The 24,885-nt window shown below is 35.1% G+C and overlaps 1 protein-coding gene across 5 annotated transcripts in view; it reads right to left on the reverse strand.

Moving 5' to 3' along the window:
* LOC114423348 (callose synthase 7-like) overlaps positions 1-24,885 on the reverse strand; it is a 37,706-nt gene that overhangs the window by 868 nt on the left and 11,953 nt on the right. For 2 of the 5 annotated variants that reach the window (XM_028390072.1, XM_028390073.1), the window contains 25 exons: positions 21,772-21,832; positions 20,579-20,663; positions 20,447-20,499; positions 20,251-20,337; positions 19,525-19,629; positions 19,346-19,440; positions 19,170-19,251; positions 18,903-19,066; positions 18,682-18,805; positions 18,485-18,579; positions 18,296-18,392; positions 18,053-18,204; positions 15,974-16,083; positions 15,770-15,883; positions 15,607-15,675; positions 15,359-15,530; positions 15,144-15,261; positions 7,009-7,131; positions 6,795-6,910; positions 6,464-6,547; positions 3,007-3,119; positions 2,629-2,858; positions 661-1,458; positions 516-566; positions 57-242 (listed from right to left, as the gene is read on the reverse strand). In XM_028390072.1, coding sequence (XP_028245873.1) covers positions 57-242; positions 516-566; positions 661-1,458; positions 2,629-2,858; positions 3,007-3,119; positions 6,464-6,547; positions 6,795-6,910; positions 7,009-7,131; positions 15,144-15,261; positions 15,359-15,530; positions 15,607-15,675; positions 15,770-15,883; positions 15,974-16,083; positions 18,053-18,204; positions 18,296-18,392; positions 18,485-18,579; positions 18,682-18,805; positions 18,903-19,066; positions 19,170-19,251; positions 19,346-19,440; positions 19,525-19,629; positions 20,251-20,337; positions 20,447-20,499; positions 20,579-20,663; positions 21,772-21,832 — 3,484 coding nt within the window. Of the gene's footprint in view, positions 1-56; positions 243-515; positions 567-660; positions 1,459-2,628; positions 2,859-3,006; positions 3,120-3,200; positions 4,701-6,463; positions 6,548-6,794; positions 6,911-7,008; positions 7,132-15,143; positions 15,262-15,358; positions 15,531-15,606; positions 15,676-15,769; positions 15,884-15,973; positions 16,084-18,052; positions 18,205-18,295; positions 18,393-18,484; positions 18,580-18,681; positions 18,806-18,902; positions 19,067-19,169; positions 19,252-19,345; positions 19,441-19,524; positions 19,630-20,250; positions 20,338-20,446; positions 20,500-20,578; positions 20,664-21,771; positions 21,833-24,885 lie in introns of those variants that run through there. The other 3 variants (XR_003668832.1, XM_028390075.1, XM_028390076.1) reach the window with 3 other exon arrangements.

Raw genomic sequence — 24,885 nt, forward strand, 5'->3', positions numbered from 1 at the left:
CTTTCTAGGAGGTGTGCAAGTAGAATATTCACCATGATGAAGAAGTTCTAACTCACCTGAATAATGCCCCATCCAGAGGGCATGAAGGCGATAATGGCAGCAAACAAATCTGATATGGTAAGTCCACATACCACAAATAATACAGTCATGACCGATAAGAAGGCAAGAAAGAGAAGTGCCTTAAGAATACGAATCGTGAGCTGAAAGTCAGTCCCAAATCTTTGTCTTTCTATGGATACAATCTGGCATTCCCATATATGGAATTCATACAATCAGCAGAAGAAAAATGCAGAAATGTGAACTAATTTTAACTGTGCAATGGCTAAAATGGTCTAAAAGCTCCACTTGTTTGATTGAAAATAAATGTTTTATGTCTAAAATGTAATCTAGAAGCAAAAATTAACTTAATCTTAAGTTAATAATACTTTTCTAGCAAACAATTGATTAGGATTAAATTGAAGCAATAGTGGTTTTATGGGAAGTCACACTTGATCCCCCAGCTAGCATTTACATACCTTCAATACAGTCAGTATTATTATTAAAATTAACCAAGAAAGTCCAAATACCTACAAGGAAATACCAAAGGTAGTCGTAAGATGCTGCCAATAAAACTTGAAAGCATTAATAGGATTGGAGAATACAAAAGATGAGTTACTGTACCAGCAAATCTTTGTTATGATGAGTAATATCCATGTGGTAGACAATTCCATATTGGTACATAAAGAAGCGAAATGCAAGAATTATCTCAATTATTTTACCCCTGAGATTTGAGTATTTCAGGTGTTCATTTTGTTCATCCCACCAAGATTCCCAGCTTCTATCAGATGAAATACCAATACCATCAGGATATCCCATCCACCGCTTCCAATCTGTCCAATCATCCACTGTTTTTAGCAAATCAAAGCCAGAAGGATTAAACAAGAAAGGAGCAAACAGCCAGGACGTGGCCAAAAACCAGATTGAGATTATGATGAATAAATAAAGATGCGAGCTGCGATATGACTCTCCATAGAGTTCATAAACAATCAATAGCAAGAGGATCTCTAGGCCCTTCACAAAATGACTTCGTGAGTACATCCTGTAGTTATCAGCAAACTTCACATGGAAGACAATCAATCCACGACCTGTTGGTCTATATTTAGAGCCCCCATGTAAGAGTGTTCTTCCATAATAATGTGCTTTTGTTCCAAGCTGGAAAGTAAAGAACACAGAGGCTAGCTGCAGCTGCATGATGATAAAATCAGCCACGGCAGTGCGAAATCCTCTCTCTAAGCCAATTTCCATAACCATTGGCAGCAAAAGCAGTAAGCCCAACTGAACAACAGACTGAGTTGCCATGGCCTCTTCAAGGGCTTTGCTCTGATGTATGTTTAGACTTTGAAGAATTTCTCTCTCAACTCCACTCAAAACCATATATAAACGCCCATATAAGAACGCATACACAATCAACACAGTTACCTGAAAAATTAATAATATCCAAATATATGTGTCAGGATAGGAGATATAAGGTTGGCCCAATGATTGGGGAATGATGAAGGGAGAAAGGAGGGGCGGGGGGGAGCTGGGGAGAGGTCGCGGGTTCAAATCTTCCAACTGACATTTTTAATAAAACTAACAAACTAACATTACCGATAAAATAAAAAACAAGGGTCAACATAGATCCATTTTACACCACAAAAGTAGGGTCATGTTCTTTTTTATTTAGTTGTGTAGTCTGCGATTGCATTATACGTTTTTACATTTCAAATGTTTCATTATATAAATATATAGTCATATAAACTCAAAAATTTAGTTTATATTTAAAACTTTGGAATTTGTTTCATATTTAATACCAGATTAAGAAATGTGATTTTGATAGAAGATATACATTTTGCCTATCCTCCACTTTCAAAAAGTCAACACAATCTTGAAAGAGCCTGAATTAAACTGAAGAGAAACCCTCAATTTGATCCTTTGAAGTTACACATATCACCGTATTAGTCCTCCAAAGATCATGTCACCAAATTAGTTCCTTGATTGAAGATCTAAAATGTCACTATTTAAGTCCTTGTGGAAGACTAAAGTGGTGACAAAAAGTATTTTTGAAGGACTAATTTAGTTACCAAAATTTTTAAAGGACTAACGTAGTGACATATAAATTTGAACGACCAAGTTGAGGGTTTTCTCTAAACTAAATGAATCCTACATATTAAATACTTATTAAACATTGTCTACCCTCCTTGTGTTATGTAGTACAAGTTTGTAGACTGCAAAGAGTAGTGCTTAATTCAAGTCTTACGAAAGCAGCCATTTCATGCGAAATTGCAGCTAGATTTCTATCCATATATCTTTCCCATATTCTGTTTTATCTAAACCATTTTTGAGTAGTAGACCTAACTTCAACAATAATTTAAGATTAACAAAGGTAAGATCACAACAGAATCCATTCACAGGCATATGTTAAGATGTATTGTGTTAAACTTTATTCTATACTTTATACTTAATTACTGAAAGTATGTAACAAGTTGGTTCTATGTTGGAAGAAAACACTATATACTCCAATTAGACAAAGTACATTATAATAATGTGCTATCATAATAGCCTTAAACTATCAAGATAAGATCCCCAAAATGAGATTTGATTAATTACCATGCTACTGAAGTAGAAACCAACTGTTGTGAAGTAGAAGGACATCATTCTGTAGAAGTCAAATCGTTGCCCAAGTCGATAAACATCACGGCTAAGTGTTTGTTCTCCGTTTTCACATGCAACCTTAGCCTCAAAGAGTGATATCTGATTCATTCCCGTGTCATGCCCCTTACCTACTTGTATATATTCATTATGTGTGATAAATCCTTGACGTAAAGTTGAATTGAACCCTATGTATGTTAAGTACAATTAGTAAAAAATTCCATAAATGAGTTTAAATCCACAATATAGATTAGAATTGAATTCTATGGATGTTAAGCATAATTAGTAGAAAATTTAGATCCCTCATATATCATTTTGTACTCAACCATACAGTACCTGCAAATATATCATTACTTAAGTTTATAATTTTTGATGCTTTGCTTATGCCACCTCTTGTTATGTGGAAGATTCTGTCAAATATATCAGGATGACCATAATGAAACCGGACCCTGCAAATTCAGGAATATGGATTACTTAACTAAAGTGAAGAGAGAATTGTTGACAATTTTATGTATTTTTGTTTCAAATTTCAAATAAGAATTCTAGAAGATTGCAGGCTACTATCTAGTCTGAATATGATGCCTTCACGAAAAATGCTCCTTGGTCTCTTATTGCCATACCTCCAAACAAGGAAGCAATTGTCTACAACAGGGTTTTTCGCATAAAAGAAAACCTGGATGGTACAATCAACAAATACAAAGCTAGGTTAATTGGTGACCAAGGAGTTTCACCAAGAACCTCGTTTTGATTACACAAAAACTTCTATTATAAAACTTGTTACTATATCTTAGAATTGTTCTAGCTATAGCTCTCACAAACATGTGGCCTTTGCAGCAGCTTTATGTCAACAATGAGTTTTTGAATGGACTCTATCATGAAGAAGTCTACATGCAACAACCATTGGGGCTCGTAGTTGCTAACAAATCCCTTAGCTTGCAAACTGCAAAACCACACTTCTCTGCCTTGGATTCACTGCTGGTAAATGTGACCCTTCTTTCTTCTCATATACGGATACAATACTAATACTATCTACCTCTTTGTGTACATAGATGATATTATCATTACAAAGAGCTAATATGCAGCTTATTCAATCCCTTACTCAACAGCTTCACAATACTTTAGCATTGAAACAACTTTTACTACTTCGATGCCTCTCTATATAGATTTGTTGTTGGCTTATTGCAGTATTCCACTATGGTTCTAAATTGCGGTTATTGTTGCAGTTGCAAGTATTGCAGCTGTTGCAATGCGGATTGCGGCGTGAAAGTATCCAAACATAAAAAAAAACTATAATAGTATATCTTTTATTCATAAGGTTGTATAGACTTCTTTTTTAAAACTGGCATGCTAAGACAAGACATTGATTGAGATCTCAACTAGGATGGCACCCCAGACAATGCTAATCATCTATACAACATACCAAGAAAATATATTAAAGTAAATATAAAGGATTACAAAAGGTGGGTGGGGGGGGAGCATGAACCTGCCCCAAACCATTCATCTGAACCTAAAAAAGGTAAACCGTATCTATTATGGAAGAAATCCTCCCTAATGAAAGAGGGGATTAAATCCCACCAAACTAAGCCTTGTGCAGAGGTGCCAAAGGAGGCAAGCTTATCGGCACAAGAATTTCCTTCCCTAAATATATGCAAACATTTAAAAGAGAAAGAACGAGTTATAACTATACAATTTAACCAATTATTCCTAATTTCAAAGGCACCAAGTTAGGATTATGCAATGCTAGAATAACAAACTTGAAGTCACTTTCTGGCCACAAATTGCACCAACCCTTGTCGTTAGCTATTTCAATGTCCATTATAGCTCCCAAAAGTTCTGTGTGAGTGGCAAAGTTAATACCAACAGAGCAAATAAGAAACCCAAAGTGATAGCAGATCGGTCTCTGAAAATTCCCACACAACCAGCAGGTCCAGGAGCTCCTTTGGCAGCGCCATCAGTATTACATTTAATCCAGTTGCAAATTGGAGGGGTCCAATCAACCTGAATTATTGAAGGAGCTTTCTTTGGATGACCTGAAACCGAAAAAGCTTTCAAAATGTTGAATTCTGAGATTTTAGAACACATTCAAACAGAGCTAAGATTTCCAACTGTGTTGACTCCAACAATGACCATGGATTTGGCTTTCAAAGAATGTATCGTAGCATTAGAAAACCGAGCTTTGTTTCGGGCGAACCAAATAACAGATATGATATAAACAATAGCAGACACAATAATGTTTGTTGTTTGTGTTCCCCAATTTCCCTTACAGATGGGCAGATGATTGAGCATGGAGAGGCATTAAAGAAAAGATTTTTCAAATGCTGAAACCATTGCCACCTGATTTTAGCAAAAGGGCAGTCAAAGAAATAATGATTCTTGGTTTCCTCTGCTGCTTTGTATAAACTACAGGCAGATACCATGATGCACACTCTGCGTTTAAGACACTCAACTGCAGGTATGTGTTCTTGAAGAATATGCCACACTAAGAAAGCTTTTGAAGGCGGAATGGATTTGGTCCATATGAACTTAGACTAGCTAACCTTTAAACCAGAAGGATTCCGAATTAAAAATGCTTCCTTTAAGGAGAGGGTTCCAGAATCAGTCTCGTTCCACCTTATTTGATACTGAGCCTCCTGTACCCAGATAGTAACTTGACATAATTAAGAATACAGAGAGGGGCATCTCTGAAACAGGACTTGGGGTCCAAGAACCGTTAACAATGAAATCTTTCACAGTTGTTCCATCTTTTGCATAGACTTTCATTTATTTTTTGAATTTTTTTTTATAATTTTAATGAAAAATTTAGAATAGATATGCAATAAAATACAGCTACTTAATGTAAACAATTTTAAGGAGCAAGAAGAACACAAAAGTAATTGCTATGACATAAATTTACTAATTAATTATTAAAAAACACTCTTCAAATAACCTAAGAATTTAATTAAAAAACCCAATTTCGTAGGGATATAAAACATATTTTAGCTTAAAAATAATCATATTTTGCACTCTCCATAGCCTGCCAATCCAGAGATTTCCTTCTATGTAAACAAAGTCTGCCAATTTATGTCAAACCTGAAGACCAGCTTCACAAAGGGAGCCATTACTCTGATGCAAATTGAACTTCTGATGGCAATGACGGCAGAAGATCAACCTTTGGGTCTTGCATCTTCTTTGGACCCAACCTTATCCATATCGTGGCCTGGTCCAGCACTAAAGGCTGAGTATCACAGCCTTGCAGCCACTGAATCTTATGGATTCAGTCATTGTTGCAAGAACTTCAAGTGCACATCCCCCCTTATACGATCTACGTGTCTCCTAGCTAATCCTGCTCAGCCACCTACAGCTTGAGGGGTGTATGTCACCTACCACTGAATCCTTTCTCCTTTTCTCTGAAATCTAAGATGGAGCTCCAAGAAAGCCTTAATTAAGGCGACTTTCCATCACACACCTTCATGTTTAGGGCTATGAGCTTGGGTCGTGGAAATGTCGGTGGCCCAACAATGGATCTAGGATAGGATCTATGATAGAGTTTTGATGACCTAATTCAACTCCACAAAACTGAGAATTTCCCAACTTTTGTAAGGACTACATTAGTCATATTTCTAGTAGATGTGGGACTAAAACCACCTCACACCCAGCACAATGAAGGTGCTCCAAAGAGGTTTCACTTAAGGTGGCTTTCCAACAGAAAATAACGTAAAATGTGAAAAAGGTAGAAAAACAGGATGAAAATCACAAGGAATTTATAATAATACTTAAATGCAGTATCAGTACAGGACAACAAATTGGGACTGACCTTAAAGGATTTGCCAAAGTTCGTTGGCCAATGGTCGAATAGCTGGTCTTCTGGTTTGACACAAACCAAGCAAGAGAAGAAACACTGCAAAATAAGTGATAGATAAGAACAATTGTGCCAATTCAAGTTTGATACACTCTGATGTAGCAGATAAGCTTAAGAGTCTTGTGAACAAGGAAACTGACAGTATCAACTTCCTTACTTATGATGTAATAAACTCATACACAAGCTCCAGCCTTTAAAGAAGAAATACATAGAAGTATTTATTTTCTAAGCTATGAAATAATTTCTTCAAACAAAATTTAATACTAGAAATTGTCACAAGGACGACCTTCCAGTAAATATATGCTCCCTTATACCCAAAATGGTGGGTTTCTGTTGCTCATGTCCTTTCCGGAATTCTTCCAATACATTTCTCATTTTGAAAGATTCTTCAAAATAGTTATCCTTAACAAAAAGAAAGAAAAAAACAATAAAATTAGGAGCATTGATTTATACAGAAAGTACCACTTAACTCATTAAATTGAAGTCCAAGGAAAAGTTACCTGATTCATGTCTCTGATCTGCAAGGCTTCTCCACGGGTAAATATAATGGCATGATTTTGGTTTTCAGCTTTCCCTTCACCGATTTGTGTTGGAGGACCAGGTAGCTTGATGCGATAAATTTCCTAATAGTGCAATATAGAATCATTTGAATTAAAATTTAAGGCTGTTCAAACCCTAAACCAATTCAACATGAATTGAGCAACCCATGCGTATATGATATCAAACTAATTCATTATATGGTTATGGATAGCAGTAATACATAATAGAAACCCCTTCAGTTATATCATGCAAATAGCCGCACATAACATTCTTTTTGTTTGCCCCCTTAATAATCTTTTTACTCTAGAATTATTATAGCAGTATTCATATCTCAGCTTCTACTTTTGTGGAAAAGATCAAATAGATTCTAGAGAAACTTTTGATTCGTTACTGATAGGCTAGCTTCTACTATTGTTAGGCTAAATTAGGGTAAGAAGAAAAGAACAAAGGCAATAAAATAACTTCAGTAAATTTTCATTACCAGCAAAAGACTATACCCAAACACATATGTACTAAAGATGATTATTACAAGAAAAAAAAAAGGGCCCATTAATGAGGGAACAGGAAGCAAAGGTTGGAAGTCTAGATACCAAAAATTATCTCAATCAATTAATTTAGTCCTTGAACTTTACAAAAAAAAATCAGTGTTTTTCCTCCCTCGTCAAAGACGACATTAACATCGTTTAGGAACTAAAACCACTGCTTTTGTAAGATTTAGGGACCAAATTGATCAAAGTTGAAGTAGAGGGACTAAAACCAAGCTTCATAGAAAATACAGGGACAAAATATATTTTATCCAAAAATTTTAAATGGAGTTCTTTATCCGTTGAGGAGGCTGGGTCTTTCTTTTGGATCTACTAGAGGTCTTGATCGGCTTCTCCCACAGTGGGCTTGCCTCAATTACATTCCCAATTTTGCAATGAGAGATTAATTAAAGGATTTTAAAAGACTTATTTGTGATAAAAAATTCTTGTGATATTCAATCAAGACTTTTAAATAACATAAAGGATAAATGATCATGGTGGTCCCTAAATGTGTAAATTGGAGTCAATTTAGTCCTTGAAAGAATGAAAATTCTGATTTAGTCCATGAATGCATAAATAAAGTACAATAATTTGTCCTGCTTATAATAGTCAAGAACCAATTTGATATTAAGTTGTATTTTTTGAGGACCAATTTTACATTAAATTATAAAGTTCAAGGACTAATTTATCATTAAATTGTACATGAGACATAACTTTGCACTTTTTACACATTCTGGGGACTGAATCAAAATTTTCATTCTTTCATGGACCAAATTAAATTGTCATTGGTTTACACATTCAAGGACCAAAATGGTAATCTATCCAAATATAAATAAATTGTGGTATTCAATCAAAATTATCCAAATTTTTTAAACAACAGGATGTCATAATTTGGTCATATTCAATTGAGACTTTTGTTAGAACTTACAAAAAGTCATCTGGTATTAAAAAACATACAAATTTCGATGAACTATTTTGTATGATAGATTTTGTGTGACTTCTTAGTGGAATGTATAAATGCTGCACCCATTCAATAATCCCACCGAAACCCTTGATACTTTCTTGTGGGTTGTTAAACTTTTCTTTCTCCCATCAAACATGATTATTTCTCTTATTGTTGAAGGCAATGTACAAGACATTGGTAAAATACTTTATTGTCTAGCTCTTTCTTCTAATCCTACACACCTTCTCTATAGTCAGGTCAAAGATCTTTCTATTTTTCCCTCTTTAATCAACTTGTTTGGATGAATTAATTGTATGCATCACAATATAGTCTTTTTGTTATGGAAGTGATGAAGAACAAACAAGAACCGCAGCAGCAACTTGTACAAAATGTCATACACAGAGTTTTGCAGCAAGGTGAAAAGAGAGAAAGATGAGAAAGAACACACAGAATATACATGGTTCGCCCTTGAGTAAGGCTACATCCACGAGAGGGAAAATAGAAAGCTTTTATTACTGATGCAATATACAAGTGGAAGCTTGTTAAAACACAGGGCATCCTTGCTTTATATAAGCAGAGGACAAAAAATAACAGAATAAACTTCCATATGGATTTTGGTCACAGCCCAACAATTCACCACCTTGAACTAATATCCATATAAAACACAAACTGCACCTTCCAAGCACACATGATCTTATCCTCAACAATCTACATTGAGCAAGCTTAAGCAGTGATCAAACTTGCTCTTTGGAACTAGCTTTGGGAACATATCAGCAGGATTGTGCAGAGTGCTAATCTTATGAACTTTGATTCTTCTTTCTGACCGAATGAAGTGATATCTAACATCTATATGCTTGGTTCTATCATGATGAACCTGATCCTTGGCGAAGCATATAGCACTAAGGCTGTCATAGTAGATGTTAGCATATTCTTGATTAATTCTGAGATCATTTATCAGACCTCTCAGCCAAATTCCTTCCTTTGCAGCTTCAGTAAGAGCCATATATTTAGCCTCAGTAGTTGAGAGGGCAACAGAAGGTTGAAGTGTTGCCTTCCAACTCACCAAGCAGCCACCAAGGGTGTAAGAATACCCTGTTAGGGACCTTTTCTTGACAAGATCAGCAGCAAAATCAGCATCAGAATAGCCAGTGAGACAACAATCTGAGTTAGATCCATAGATCAACCATACATCTGTAGTCCCTTTAAGATATCTGAAAATTCTCTGCACAGCCTTCCAATGTTCCTTTTGAGGTTGGTTTAAGAACCTACTAATCATGCTAACAACATAAGCAAGGTCAGGTCTGGTGTAGACCATGGCATACATGAGACTGCCAACAACACTTGAGTATGGAACCTTTGACATATAGTCCTGATCAGCCAGAGCTTGAACCTTTATCATAGCAGACAACTTCTCTTTTTCTGAAAGGGGAGTATTGATAGGTTTAGAATCTGTCATTCCAAATCTCACAAGTATCTTTTGAATGTAATCCTTTTGAGACAAAAATAGCCTTTTCTGAGTTATGTCCCTATAGATCTCCATTCCTAAGATTTTCTTTGCAGCCCCTAGATCTTTCATATCAAATTCACCACTCAGGAGGATCTTCAGATTTTGTTTATCACACATGTTTTTTGCTACACTAAGCATGTCATCTACATAGAGTAGAAGATAGATCATTGATCCATCCTCCACCTTGTTGTGATAAACACAGTAGTCATAGAGACTTCTCTTGAATCCTAGGCTGGTGATAAAGCTGTCAAACCTCATGTACCATTGCCTTGGAGATTGTTTCAAACCATACAAGGACCTCTGCTGCTAACAAACTGATAACTGCTAAATATGAGTTATTTTGATGATAAAAATATATTGAAAATATCTTTAAAAATATTTATTTAGCAGTTATCTTTGGCTTAAATATTAAGATTTGATATTTTTCTTATTTATGGCTTGCAGATATAAAAATGAGAGATTAAAAGAGAAAAAGATCCAGAAAATATCCAAAATATCAAGAAATCTCAAGAAGATATGATTACAAGCAAAACAAACCCAAAAGATATCAAAAATATCAAAAAGGAAGATTTCTAGCATCAGGCCCAAGTCCACTCCAACAGTTATAAAAAGAGAGTCAAGCCAAGGAAGAGAAAAACACCACAGAACCCCCTCTCCTAGGGGTTTCATTTACTCCCTCTCTTTCTTTCACCCCCTTCTCATTGTAAAGCCCTCAATGGTCATGAGTGGTTAAGCCTCTAGTTAGGGCCTGGCAGGCCTTAAAGCCTAGCGATGTATGATGTACTCACTATTTATCAATGCAAAGGTGTTTTCCATTCTATTATCTTTTCTGTTTTTATCTTGCATTATTTATCTTTATATTTTGTTAGGGGTTAGACGTTCAGGAGAGGGTAACTTCTAAATAAGATTTAAAGAATGTATGCATGTATTGGTTTTAGGGGTTAGACGCTCGAAAGAGGGTAACTCCTAATAAAACAAAAAGAAAGGATTTCATAAGAAAAACGTTGCTAGGAATAGAATGATAATTTTATGCCCATGCATTCTTGCAAACATCTATAATTCATTCTTCATGCATTTTATTTGTTGAGTCTTTACAAAGGAATTTGGAAGATAGATAAATAAAATAGGCTTGTCATCGTGAGGAATCAGGGACAAGTAATTGAACAGATGTGGGTAGAATAGAATCACCTAAATTGATAAAGAAAAATCATAAATTCATGCATCCTAGGCAAACAAGGCAGGCTAGGTCCCAACCTTATCAAATTTTGATTTTATTTTATTTTTATCTTCTATTTTTATCTTTTAATTTTATTATCTTATCTTTTATCTTCTATTTTCTTTATCATATCTTAATTTAAATATTTTATCTTCCCTATCTTCTATTTTTATCTTTAAATCTCTTATCCTTTCTTTTAAATCTTTATCTTATCTACTATATTTTCTTATCTTTATTTTAAATTCTTTATCTATTGCTTTTAAATTGGGTTTACATTAATCTAAGTACAAACAAAGTCTATGTGGATTCGACACTCGGATTTCCGAGTACTTTACTACTTGTGACAATTTGGTACACTTGCCAATGAGTTAACACAAACATACCTTTCTTTTCCTTGAACTTCAAACCCTTCAAGTTGTTTCATTAGAATATTTTCTTCTAATCTTCCATAGAGAAAGGCAGTCTTGACATCAAGTTGTTCAAGTTCCAACTCTTGGTTTGCCACTATAGCAAGCAAAATCCAGATGGATGTATGTTTGACCACAGGTGAAAAGATTTCGTTGAAATCTACTCCTTCTTTTTGGCCGAATCCCTTGGCAACTAACCTAGCCTTGTTTCTTATCCCTTCCTTTTCTGAAAGACCAAGTTTCCTCTTGAATATCCATTTGCAACCTACCACATGTCTTCCTTTAGGTAGTTCAACAAGTTTCTAGGTTTGATTCTTATATAGAGATTTCATTTCCTCTTTCATAGCTAACAACCAATTTTCAGCTTCAGGATGATTAATAACTTCTTTGTACGTGGCAGGTTCATTTGAATCTATTTCTTCAGCTACATGTAATGCATAGGCAGCCATGTCTTCAAAACCATATCTCTCAGGAGGCTTACTGACCCTCTTAGGTCTCTGACTAATTCCTGAATTGAACTGTGTAGGCTCGGGTTCAGCATTCTGATGAGCCTCATTTGCACTGGAATGTTCTAATTTCTCACCTTCTTGAGGAATAGGAGATGTATCTGTATGACCCCTTTTTTTAGAGTCTTTGGTTGTAGATTCTACATCCTTTTCTTGAGGAGAGTGGCAGCTCTGTGTTCCAGCAATTGGAACCTCAATTTTTGGATGGAGCAGATGTGATTCATCAAAAATTACATCTCTGCTTAGAAGAACTTTCCTTTCAGAGGGTGACCAAATCCTATAACCTTTCACCCCATCACCATAACCCATGAACAGACCCTTTCTTGATCTAGGTACCAGCTTTCCTTCATTGACATGATAATAGGCATTGCAGCCAAATACTCTTAGATTTGAGTAGTTTGTTGTTTTGCCATTCCAGATTTCAATAGGAGTTTTAAGTCCTATAGCAGTAGAGGGTGTTTTATTGATTAGAAAACAAGTTGTATTGATAGCTTTTTCCCAAAAACTTCTATTGAGACCAACACTAGACAATAGACATCTTGTTCTTTCTAAGAGTGTTTTGTTCATGCGTTCAACAACTCCATTTTGCTGACGAGTATTCCTAACAGTAAGCTGTCTAGCAATCCCTTCATCTCTGCAGAATTTGTTAAATTCTGTTGAGCAAAACTCCAAGCCATTATCAGTTTTGAGTCTTTTAACTTTCCTTTCAGTTTGTTTTTCAATCAGCGTCTTCCATTCTTTGAAGCATTTGAAAGCTTGACTCTTCTGACTCGTGATGTAGATCCATGTCATCCTTGAGTAGTCATCAATTATGGACAGGAAATACCTTCCACCACCTAGTGAAGGTACTCTTGTAGGCCCCCAGCAGTCAGCATGAATGTAATCAAGAGTTCCTTTTGTGGTGTGAATTGCTTTAGGAAATTTAATCCTATGTTGCTTGCCGAAAACATGGTGCTCACAAAATTTAAGTTCATCCAATTTCTGATTTCCCAACAGTTGTTGTTTTTGAAGTATCATCATACCTTTTTCACTCATATGACCTAGCCTCATGTGCCACAATTGAGTTAAGTCAGGTATGCTCTTATTGGATCTTGATGCAAAAGCTACTAGACCATCCTCAACACATGTTGTACCTTGAAGTATATAGAGATTACCCCTCTTTATACCCTTCATGACCATTGTAGAGCCTTTCTGAATTTTCATGACCCCATTTTCAGTGTTGCATTTGAACCCCTTTCCATCCATAATACCTATGGAGATTAGATTCTTCTTCAGCTCTGGAACATGCCTAACTTCAGTGAATGTTCAGATAATTCCATTATGCCTCTTGATTTTTATTGTGCCAATTCCAATTGTCTTGCATAAGACATCATTTCCCATGAAGACATTTTCACCCGATTTCTCTTCATAGGTGTCAAACTAGGTTTTGTTAGGACATATATGAAAGGAACAACCAGAGTCTAATATCCACCGATTTTCAGAATGTTGGTGATGATCAGCAACTGAGAGAACAAACTCATTTTCAGATGTGGAACCTTCCTTGGTAATAACAGCAGATGGTTTGCCCTTTTTCATAGGACAATCCTTTTTCCAGTGACCTGGCTCCTTGCAGTAGTTACAGATGTCCTTTTGATTGACATGAGTTTTCTTCTTTCCTTTGAACACCTTTTTCTTGATGTTCTTGATGGAGTTAGAGACCACCAGACCAGATCCATTTGATTCTTTAGAATTTTCGGGTGCTTTAGATCAAAGTTCCCTTGAGTATAAGCTGGATTTCACCTCCTCCATGGTGACACATTCCTTACCAACACTAAGAGAATTGACAAAGCTCTTATATGATGATGGTAGAGAGGCTAACAGAATCATGGTAGCATCTTCATCCTCTATCTTAACATCTATATCTCTTAATTCTATCAAAATAGAACTTAATTCATCAAGATGATCCTTAAGAGATGTACCTTCTTTCATGTGTAAACCAAACAGACGCCTCTTCAAGACGAGCTTGTTGCAGATTGACTTAGTCATATACACCTTTTCCAACTTGAGCCATAAGCCACTTGCAGTTTCTTCATCTACAACTTCATATAAAACTTCATCAAACAAGGAAAGCAAGATTAGTGAGTGAGCCTTTTTTTTCTTGTTCTGCAAGTTCTTCAGTCTTTGAAATAGAGACCTTTTCTTTTGATTCAGAAGCCACTTCTTTCTTCACAGATGCAAAAGCAACAGGAGCCCAGACACGTTGTTCCTTTAACAAAGCATGCATCTTGATGCGCCATAGATTGAAGTTGTTCTTTCCCTTGAATTTTTCAATCCTAATAGTGTTTGACATGATTTCTTGAGTGTTCTTGATACAGTGAAGCAGCGAAAGAACCAGAAACAAGACTCCCGCAGCTTGATCTTTGTATTCAGACAAGAATCTTGAATTCCCTTGATCGCAACTTGAGCTCTTGATACCAGTTTGTTATGGAAGTGATGAAGAACAAACAAGAACAGCAGCAGCAACTTGTACAGAATGTCATACAAGAGTTTTGCAGCAAGGTGAAAAGAGAGAAAGATGAGAAAGAACACACAAAATTTACGTGGTTCACCCTTGAGTAAGGCTATATCCACGGGAGGGAAAACAGAAAGTTTTTATTACTGATGCAATATACAAGTGGAAACTTGTTAAAATACAGGGCATCCTTGCTTTATATAAGCATAGGACAAAAAATAATAGAATAAACTTTCATATGGATTTTGGTCACAGCCGAACACTTTTAAAATTCACAAGACTTTTTTTATGTCTAGATAATATGTTAAAATCTCAAACCAGCACACCCCCTCAATAGTCATGGTCAGACTTTGCAGTAGACTTTCCTATACGATGAGTGCATGACTGGTTGGTGTTCAAGGCGCAACTATACAGAACTAAAATTAAATTTTTAACATTTAAGTAAATATGACAAAAGCGCAACTCACAATAAGACATCAAACGAGAATCATTTGTCCATACCTCTTCATCATATTTCTTCCCTCCCTTGATAAGAACAGAGAAATAAACCATCTGAGATTTCCCATCCTCTGTCTTCTCTTCTATTTCATCTATGTAAGCAACACGAAGGGATGAATGCCTGCATGGAATATTCTATTTTTCCATTGTCAATCCCATTGTTATTTTACAATATTCAAGGAACTTGTAATGTTCAGCAAATGGTTGTATTGACCCACGTTAACATCAGTTTGAGAATGTTAATATAGCAGTTTTTGTCTCTAGCATTTTTGGACTTCCTCTGATAACCGTACGCTTGACAAGAAACAACATAGGTGAACTTCAAATCGGCCATAGTTTGTGCTTCTTCGAGTAGCTTCTTATTTGTCTCGGAATAGCCTTCAGAGAGAGCTGCAAGAGAAACGACGTATATAAAGGGCTTCTGTGTGATTTGAACTTGAATACAGTATGTAAATAGAGAAATAACCAATGTCTGCCGCAGATTCTATGAAGCACTGAAGGATCATTGCTTGTCGGTAGTACATCATTCCTCTCACTAGCAAAAACAAAAGTTTGAAAAATAACATTTAAAGTGGAATATGTATTCAAATATCTAGCAACAAAAATATACTGTTCATTATAATCGAGACCTGTACGATAAAGTGTCTGCCCTCTGTAAGATGCCCACTGACGAATTAACTCCTCCTTATTTTCTTCAAGAACTTCTTCACTTTTTAGTCGTTCATGGAAATTGGACCATTCATCTACAGTACATTAATGTCACACAGTAAATGAGTGCACATGTAGTAAAGAGGGGGAAGTAATGTAAGTAAGAATATAAAAATAATACTCACCAGGATATATCTTGGTTAGGTAGAATAAAATTGATATTCCCTCTTCATTTTCCTTATTGATTTCCTCATCAGAATATTGAATATCTTCTTTGAAATAGGGTGTCAGAATACTGAAGCAAAACTCAGATATTAACATTTGATAGAAAATTCGCATTATTAGAATATACAGTCACGTGTATATATGTTGGTTACAATAGAATGATTAATTACAGACATTTAGGATAGATATTAGTTATTTTGTCACCTTAGTACGCCTTACTTCATAGTAAATCAATCCAGAATGTGTTTAGCTTTACACACTAACTTTTTCCAATATTTCTCTCTCAACAAAAGTAAATAATTAATCATCCATATATTTGGGAAAGTCAATAATTTGTTGATACGTGCATGCAGGCACAATAAGTGGGGTTGCAATTGTTACTGACAACAAAAGGCAATAGTAATAAAAAAAAAAAATACACATCTGATTAGTATCTTAGTCATTCTTCGTATTTATAATTTCCTCATAGTATCAATTTCAAATAAGTGAAAAATATTTACTTTTCGGCATGGTATCAGAGCTTGATCTGAACCATCTCTAGTCTCTCTTGTGGACCCAACCATGCAAGCAACAAATCGAAAAGGCTCGCCCAAGGTGGAGGCTGGTACCCTTACCAGTTGGATTGAAAGGTCTGCACTTCCTATCATTAGCCAAAAATTGATTTATCGGAACTAAATCCAATGGGAGAGGTCAAAAGGAAAAGGAAAGGAATGCTATCTCATGGGAAACTTCAAAATTCCTGAGAAAGGAGACTCTAACTTCCAAAAATGGAAAATGGAGAAAATTATAGTCATGTCATTCCTCCTACGATATGTTAAGGTAACACCAGGCAGGGGAATCTACTTAAAAAGAAAAAAACTTTAACAACTGTGACACAGATTAGGCAGGATGCACATCAAAAAAGAAAGTTACAATTGTTATTGCTCCTTTGTATCGGCAAACATGGTTACTTGGAGAAGCAACGAGTAGTTTGTTGTGACCAGAAGTAGTGCAGAAGCTGAACTTGGAGTCATGGCACAAGGTATTTGTGAAGGAGTTTTGCTAAAGAGGATGCTGGACGAGATCAAAATTCCTACCCATTATACAACGAGGATATTGTGTGACCTTCTATCAACATTTTGAAGAATCCAGTCTTCAATGATAGGACAAAGCATCTGGAGATTGATCAACACTTTATAAAGGAGAAAATTGACCATTGCATTATAAAGGAGAAAATTAACAAAAGCTCTCCCAAGAAAATCTTATGAAAGCATTAGTTGAGTTCTAATCTGGGAATGATAAACATCTACCACCCAGATTGAGGGAGTAGTGTTGATAATTAAGGAAAAGCAATCAAAATCATGGATTTGATCTGTGGAAATCAATTAGAATTATGCGATTTGATTTGTACATTTACAGTGAGTTCGTTTAAACTTAAAAGAAACAATTTTAAAATAAGGGCTTCTAAAAAAACACTTTTTTAAGAAACGGATAGGATTTGCTTCTATAAAAAAGTAAAAAACTATATATTTTAAGTAAAAACAGTTTAGGCATGTTAGGAAGTCTCACATCGCCTGCCTCAGTTCTTGGGGTGTAGCTTATATATCTGTTGGACAACTTTACTTAGAATTTGTGGTTAATTAGAATTTGTTTTATATCCTTCGATCATTCTCTTTTTTAGGATTTGTATTTATAGGAAAGATTATTCCATGATATTCAGGCAGCCTAGATTAGTGTACAAAATTAATCTCTTGTTATTTATAATTGCTCAATTGTATCAATTTCAAATAAGTGAAAAATATTCCACACCAAGAGATCAAGAGTTTGGTTCTTGTTGCCCTCATTCTTCCAATATAAAGTTGAATTTCAACACAAGATAGAGTAGAACCAATGTGTTTGTGCATGCTTCAAGCTCCAAGCTGAGCTCCAAGCAAGGACTCTTGCATGAGGTGGTGGGTTATGTAAATCCCCATACATGAGTTTGTCCTTCACATTATTCAATACTCGTTCTAGTTTTTTTTCCTTTCTTTTCAATATATTAGTCTATCACAATGACTAACCTGACGGACAACATGTCCCGAACTTTGGGAGCCTTTGGCATATTCATAAATAAGGAGTTTGCAAAGAATGTAATACGGCGGCGGGCTTCTAGATTTTGGGGCACATTTGTGGCTGATTCCTTGACTGTTAAAAGCAAATGAAGCCTAATAACCTACAGAGAAGAAACAGAAACTCGTCAACAACAGCAGATGCAAAAAGAATAATGCAATGTATTCACTTAAGTATATTTCTCAAGAAAAAACCTTTCTCGTCACTGATTTATTGTGTGTAAAAGAAGTGTTGATGTTGACAAACTGCTCCCCTCGCTTTACATGATGTTGCTGAGATTTTTGCAGAAAACTGGAAAAAGCAGAACCAAGTCTATATTGTAAAGCAGTACTTATTATAGTGTAAAAAGTAAACCAAAGCTCCAGTCACTGTTTCTAACATACAAATGGCCATTGATCATAACATCATGTATGACAATTTCTACAATATCTTGCAAGGCATTGGCTATCTTGGAGTCTAGTTTGCCATCATCAGATTGCTGTGGTAAGAAAAATGATATTTATAAGACCAAAATAAGACTAGCAAGAGGGCAGTGGAATATACTGAGAAAAAAAAGGAAGCATGATGGAAAAAAAACTACCAGCAGAGTTAATAACTTCTCCGACTTCTCAATGAGTGAAGGCAAGCCACTCATCTTGAATTCTTTGACAAATGTTTCTTCTCGTATGCACCGTTCTACTTTAGTGCATATACTGCTCACAGCCCTGTCTCGTACACGAAAAGAAACCCAAAATACTCTTGAGGATTCCAATAAGAAAATTAAATGAGTGAACAGAGGCTATACAAGTATTTCTCTCTTACTGCCTATCTTCTTCATCTAGCAGAAGCTTCAGTATGATGTCCTTTAGAGTCTCATAGCATTCAATAACTGCTGAAAACATATATCCGTCACTCCTAATCTTTTTATATAAATCGTCATCAGTTTTCTTCTTATAATCTTTTGCCATGTCAACTGCTATTGGAATCTATCACATATTGAAGTGATTTAGAAAGGAAGCAAAACAATCGTACGTCGTCCATTAAATTATGATAAACATTTGGCTGTAGGGAACCACTCATATGACACACCTTACTGGTAAGCAAGAATACAGGCCACTGAATGACAGAAACCTCAGTTGAACTATATGGAATTAGAAGAAAATCTCTGTCCCTGGAAAATTAATACTGAAGTGATACAATCAGAATTGGTTGAAATTCAGGAATCTAATGGAAGATATGTAATGCAGGCATGCAGAAGTATGGACCTGTCACTGATGAGGTCTTCCACTCTCATAGAATTTATAAACTCATTCCAAAACTGAGAAAAGTATGAAATATTATTTCGTTCATATGTCTCAGCCTGTGAGAGATAAACTCCATTGTAAGACTCCAGATAGATATTTATTAGCTTCTATGCAGTTATATAATTTCAATGTACACATACCAATTCCACTTGTTTAGTCTTTCTGTCTTTTCCAGTCCAAAAGCGCAGACTGAAAGCTCCTGGTACAGATTGAAATCTGGAGTGGAGCATTTCTACTGTCCTTATCTAAGAGATGCAAAATGTTAGTAGAAAATCACCAAAAATGCGTATGCATATATGGGCATAGTATTGGGTGCAATAAGATACAATACATAAGTAGTACAATTTTAAAAATATTATGATCGATATAGGTACATTATATATGTTATTAATTTATTTTTATTGATTTCGTTATTTTTCTTAATATAGCCGATATTAATATTGGTTTGCTATCATCGTCATATTATTGTTGGTCATTAATCTCTTGAAAAAACAATTAAAAAGACTAATTGTAATAAAAATTATTTTAAAATATTATATTAAAAGAATCACGTTGTTTGAAGATAAGACAATCATGCTTTGATACCGAGGCAACTCAGTAGCACGCATATCAGTATCTGACATGTATACCAATTTTGCTGTATTCATGCACCATATAGCCAGAAAAGTATTACCTTCAGCATGAATTTAGTACTATCATTGTCCCAAGCAATAACTCAAATCTTTCAGGAAAAAAAATCATGTAAAGATAAGTTTTATGATATAGCTTAGTAACAAATAATGCAGGTTTCTAAGAAGAAATCACATCACAAAAGGGGCAAATTACAAAGGTTCAATATAAAATATTGCAATAAACATGCCACTAACCTCTCCCAAATGGCTGAAGGCTCCAACAATGAAACCCAATAGAGTGGCATATATAGCATACCATATTTGAGTATCCATAAAATAAACCTATATACATTAATAAAAGATATAAGAGTGAAATGAAATAATCAACAAAAATATTAAAGCCAAAGTAATGGAACAAGATAAAGTTTGTAACTAGAAATTTGCAACTCACTAGGATAATTGGAGCCCATATTGCAAAGACAACACATATATTGTGAGTCTGACCTGTAACACTTAAAGAGTGTTAGTTGAATAATCTGACAGAACACGGAGTTAAGATAGTGAAAAGGACATTAAATGTTACCATTTTCTGGAAAGAACTCATGCCACTGATAGTTATCTATAGACAATCCCATGATTAATTTTGTGGGTCCAACAAGGGGCAATATCTATTGAAAGTTTAATTTAGTGAAAGGAGAAAAAAATTTAATGAAGTACAATTTAAAAAATATTTGGTCAGTTTCATACAATCATTAGTTCATAACACGGAGGAAAAAGTAAAATACATGAAACATGATTACAAGAATTCAACAGTTCATCTTTTGGGAATTGATTCTATGATCTTGTAAATTTGTGCTCAAAATAAAAAGATGCTGAAACCATGTGTTTCGAAGAGGGAGAGGCACTGAGATGCTGAAACCATGTGTTTTTAAGACACAATGGAAGCTTGTTAGGATTATTATAATTAATGCAGTGATGCAGTTCCTGATTACCATAATTAGATGATTTGGTTAGACTATATCACTCTATGTGATCTATGTGGACCAACAAAAGCGCACTTGAAATGGTAATGCACTCGAGGATCAGAAAGTAGAAAAACACAAGTTGAATTTATTCATCATTCATCTACTTCGATGTATTAAAACTCCATATTGTTAGCATTAGGCTTGAATAGTTGAAGTAACCGTGGTAGTGTCTGTGTTCAATTTATAAAATTAGAATATAAATGTTGATATATAATTTTAAAATAACATTATTTATTAATAACAAAATATGAATTTGCTCCACCCAATATAGTTGTTGAAACTGTATGGTTTAGGTAAGAAAGGAGAAAAAGAGAGAATATAGAATGGAATATTTTGATGTGTTACAAAATACAAAGAACCTACAGTCTACTTATACCAGAAATTAAGTACCAAACACCTAACCTTGTTTATCCTAATATATCATATATAATTCTTTTCCTCAATATTTTGAAGATACTCTAACACTCTAAATAATTTGAATTGATATTTTAACAAAGAAATTCAGTTTGCCATTCAGGATTTTTATCTCCCTATTTTGGCATTGAAGCCATGTTTTTTACTTGATTAACATACTCATATGTCAGTTAGCATTGGCATCCATTGTTAAAAGTAAAGATGCCCCTTATCACCTTCGTTGGTTTGATTATATATGTACATAGCCACATTATCACTCGCATGTGTTTTAGTGTCCACATTTTACTGAACTCAAAATAAAAATCAAATCAAAACCATTTTCATAAATATAAAATACCTCCACATAGTAGCTGAATGCTAGCTTGCTGATTAGCAGCATGATCCAGAAGAGGGTATACCTGCCATAACAAATATATTTTAAAGACAAAGTATAAATGAAATTATTAATAAGCAGCATTTAGGTGCCTTGATTCAATGCATTAGTCTGATCAATTTGAAAAATAAATCAACAAATTGACCTGTTATTGTTTCCAAAATGTATGTTTATGGGTCAAAAACTCAAAATAGTTTCATAAATCCACAAATTGATGGATATATTCTTCAGCATGCTGTATCACAACTCCCAATCTTGGGGGTTATGTTAACACCCCACTGTTAAGTTGCCCAGCAGATATATAAGTTGCATCCCTAGAATTGAGGCAGACGATGTGAGACTTCCTAATCTGATATCATCTTAAATTTCAACTTAAAATCAATTGGTACTGAGTGAAGTTGCCCAGCAAATATATAAGTTGCACCCCAAGAATTGAGGCAGGCGATGTGGGACTTCCTAACAAATATCGTTCTGCTGTTACTGTATGCAACAACATTCAGCTTAACTTTACCTTCAGTTGAATAACATCCTACATGTTATCGCTAACTTTCTAACAACCTTGTTTCTATACACAAACTTACACGACACTTAAAGTGAGTAATAAGTTTTCTTCACTCCCATTGTGTTTTTCAAGGTCATGCTATGAGGAGGACAATTGTTTCAGAAGGACAACATTAACTCAAATTTGAGAGATGAAGGACTAAAATGAATCGTTTAAAAGAAAAATGACTAACAAGAATTTTAGGAAAAAGATAAGGGATCAAAAGTATAGTTTAGGACTTTTTAAACCTAGAGGATTTTGTTAACATGTGTATTCCTGCTCCATTGCTACAATACCATACAGTGCCATCATCTCACCGACCCTTCTCGATAAAAAATGTCTCCTTCTCCCTTGATCTTCCTCAAAATCTCAAATTCCCCTTTTAATGGTTGACTTAGAGAACAAACAGAATGATAAGACAAGCAAAAGGAAAAACAAAAGATAGGATTTGGGAGTATGAGTGAAGTAGTGTAGGCAGTAAGAGACGAGAAGAGAAGTATGGACAATTTTATCTTGTAAATGCAACATATTATCTCCTTCTCTTTTCCATCAATATTTAGCCAGAACCTCGAAGTAAGGCAAAGTTATCAACCTTAGATTTGATGTAACAAAGAGAGGGATGAAATTCAAAGTAGACATTATTATCCTTGGCAAATTTACTAGCACTAACTAAGTTTTTCGTTATAGAAGGAACATGTAAAAGATTTGAGATATAGAGTAATATGTGGATGAGAGTTTAGAGTAAAGGATGCAGAGCCAATGGATTGTATAGGAAAACCTTGACCATTGCCTTGAAACACATGTTCTTCTGCTTGAATTGGTTCAGCATTAATTGCTAAGGTTATCTGAGTTTGAGGTCACAAGTTAAGGTTCCAAAATTAATGAACCAGTTCTGAGATTGTTGAGCAATAGGCTTAGAAGAGTGAGCCTCATAGGCCTTTGAATAACTCATCAGAGGCACCGATAAAGGTGACATCGAGTGAAATTGAGAAGGCGGAGCATAATTGAGGTGATGTGCTTGGGAAGTGGGGCAAACTTGGGAAGGAGACAAATAAGCATAATTATGTTGTGATGGAAAACCTGGTGGATGAAAAATCATATTTTGTGTAGAATACTGATTCAGCAAATGGAAACAGCTTAAATTTGTTGCTAATCAGAGAAGCAAGAGATTCATAGTCTAGTGGAAGACCTTCAATAATCACATATAACTGTTCATGTTCAGACACAAGATCACCAATAGAATCAAGTGAATCCACAAAAGCTTTGATGCATAACAAAACCTCAGGAATCGACCTATCTCCTTTCTTCAAATTGTGAAGCTTGGTGTGTTATTGACTCAATCTAGCTTTGGTCTGCGAATTGAAGTTAGTTTGGATCTTGTCCCAATGTTAAAACCAAGTTAGTTTACATGATCTAGCTTTGGCAAGAAATGAAGCTGAAAGTGACGACTGCAACCAAGATATGTAAGAGTTGAGCCTGAAGTTCCCAAGCATGATAAGCAAGATTCTCAATCCCTGCATTGTTATTGGAGAGTGAACGAAATTGCAGAGGAATTTCAGGACTTACAACAAATCGATGAAGTCGATGTGCTTTTAGCACTGGTTCTACTTGATGCTTCCAAGCCAGAAAATTCTGATCAGAGTTTCTCCAAAATTGCATAGGAGAAGTTGATTGGCGAAGAAGCCGATGTAGATTGTATCAACACAGAGGTGGCAAACAGTGGCAGGCAGAGAAATGAAGAGAAGCTGGCAGAGATGGCAGAGAGGCTCCTCTGTCATGACCATGAGACGGAAAAGTGGAGATAGGATCTGGTCTAAGAGGATCAGAAGCCATTGATGAAGCTTCTCAAGCTTTGTACACCATAATATATTTTGTATATTCAGAGAAAATGGACATATTCTGAAAGATTTTTATTATCACAGAATTCTAAAGAAGTACATATTTACAGTCTCAAGACTCTGAGAAGAGTCTTAGAGAAGCTAGCTAAAGTGCTGACTCAGCATTGATTGTGACTTATAACTAATCATGTGACTAATTGAGATACATATACAGTAAATAAAATGACCTACTACAAAGTTTACAATAAAACTATATGCCTTATTGATATATACTCTAACAAGGTGATGACAGATGAGAAAAAAAAAAAAAAAAAAAACAAGCTTTTTTTTTCTTTGTAAGAGGGGGTGGCAGCTAATGGAGAAACTACAAAGAAGCTATGGTTTTTCTAGGTGAGAAGGGTGTTTGGTCTGCACACTCAATTGAGTAACTTTTCACCCAAACAGTCTTACACTTGGGGTGGGGTTTTTTGCTGTTTTACTATTTCTATTATAATACTATTACTTTCGGTGGCAGCTGTGCACTACTTGCTGCTATGACTACTTTGGTTAATATAACAAAAAAATCGGACCTCTAAATAGTCAGTCCTGTTTAGAAATATCATCTTTCTTAAGAAAAGATTTCCTGAGCACAAATGAAGCAGAGCAAAAGGTTGTTAGAGTGAAACCAAGGTTTCCACCTTGAAACTCTCTTCCATATAC

This window comes from Glycine soja, chromosome 8 (genome assembly GCF_004193775.1).
Source record: "Glycine soja cultivar W05 chromosome 8, ASM419377v2, whole genome shotgun sequence".
NCBI classification, from domain to species: domain Eukaryota; kingdom Viridiplantae; phylum Streptophyta; class Magnoliopsida; order Fabales; family Fabaceae; genus Glycine; species Glycine soja.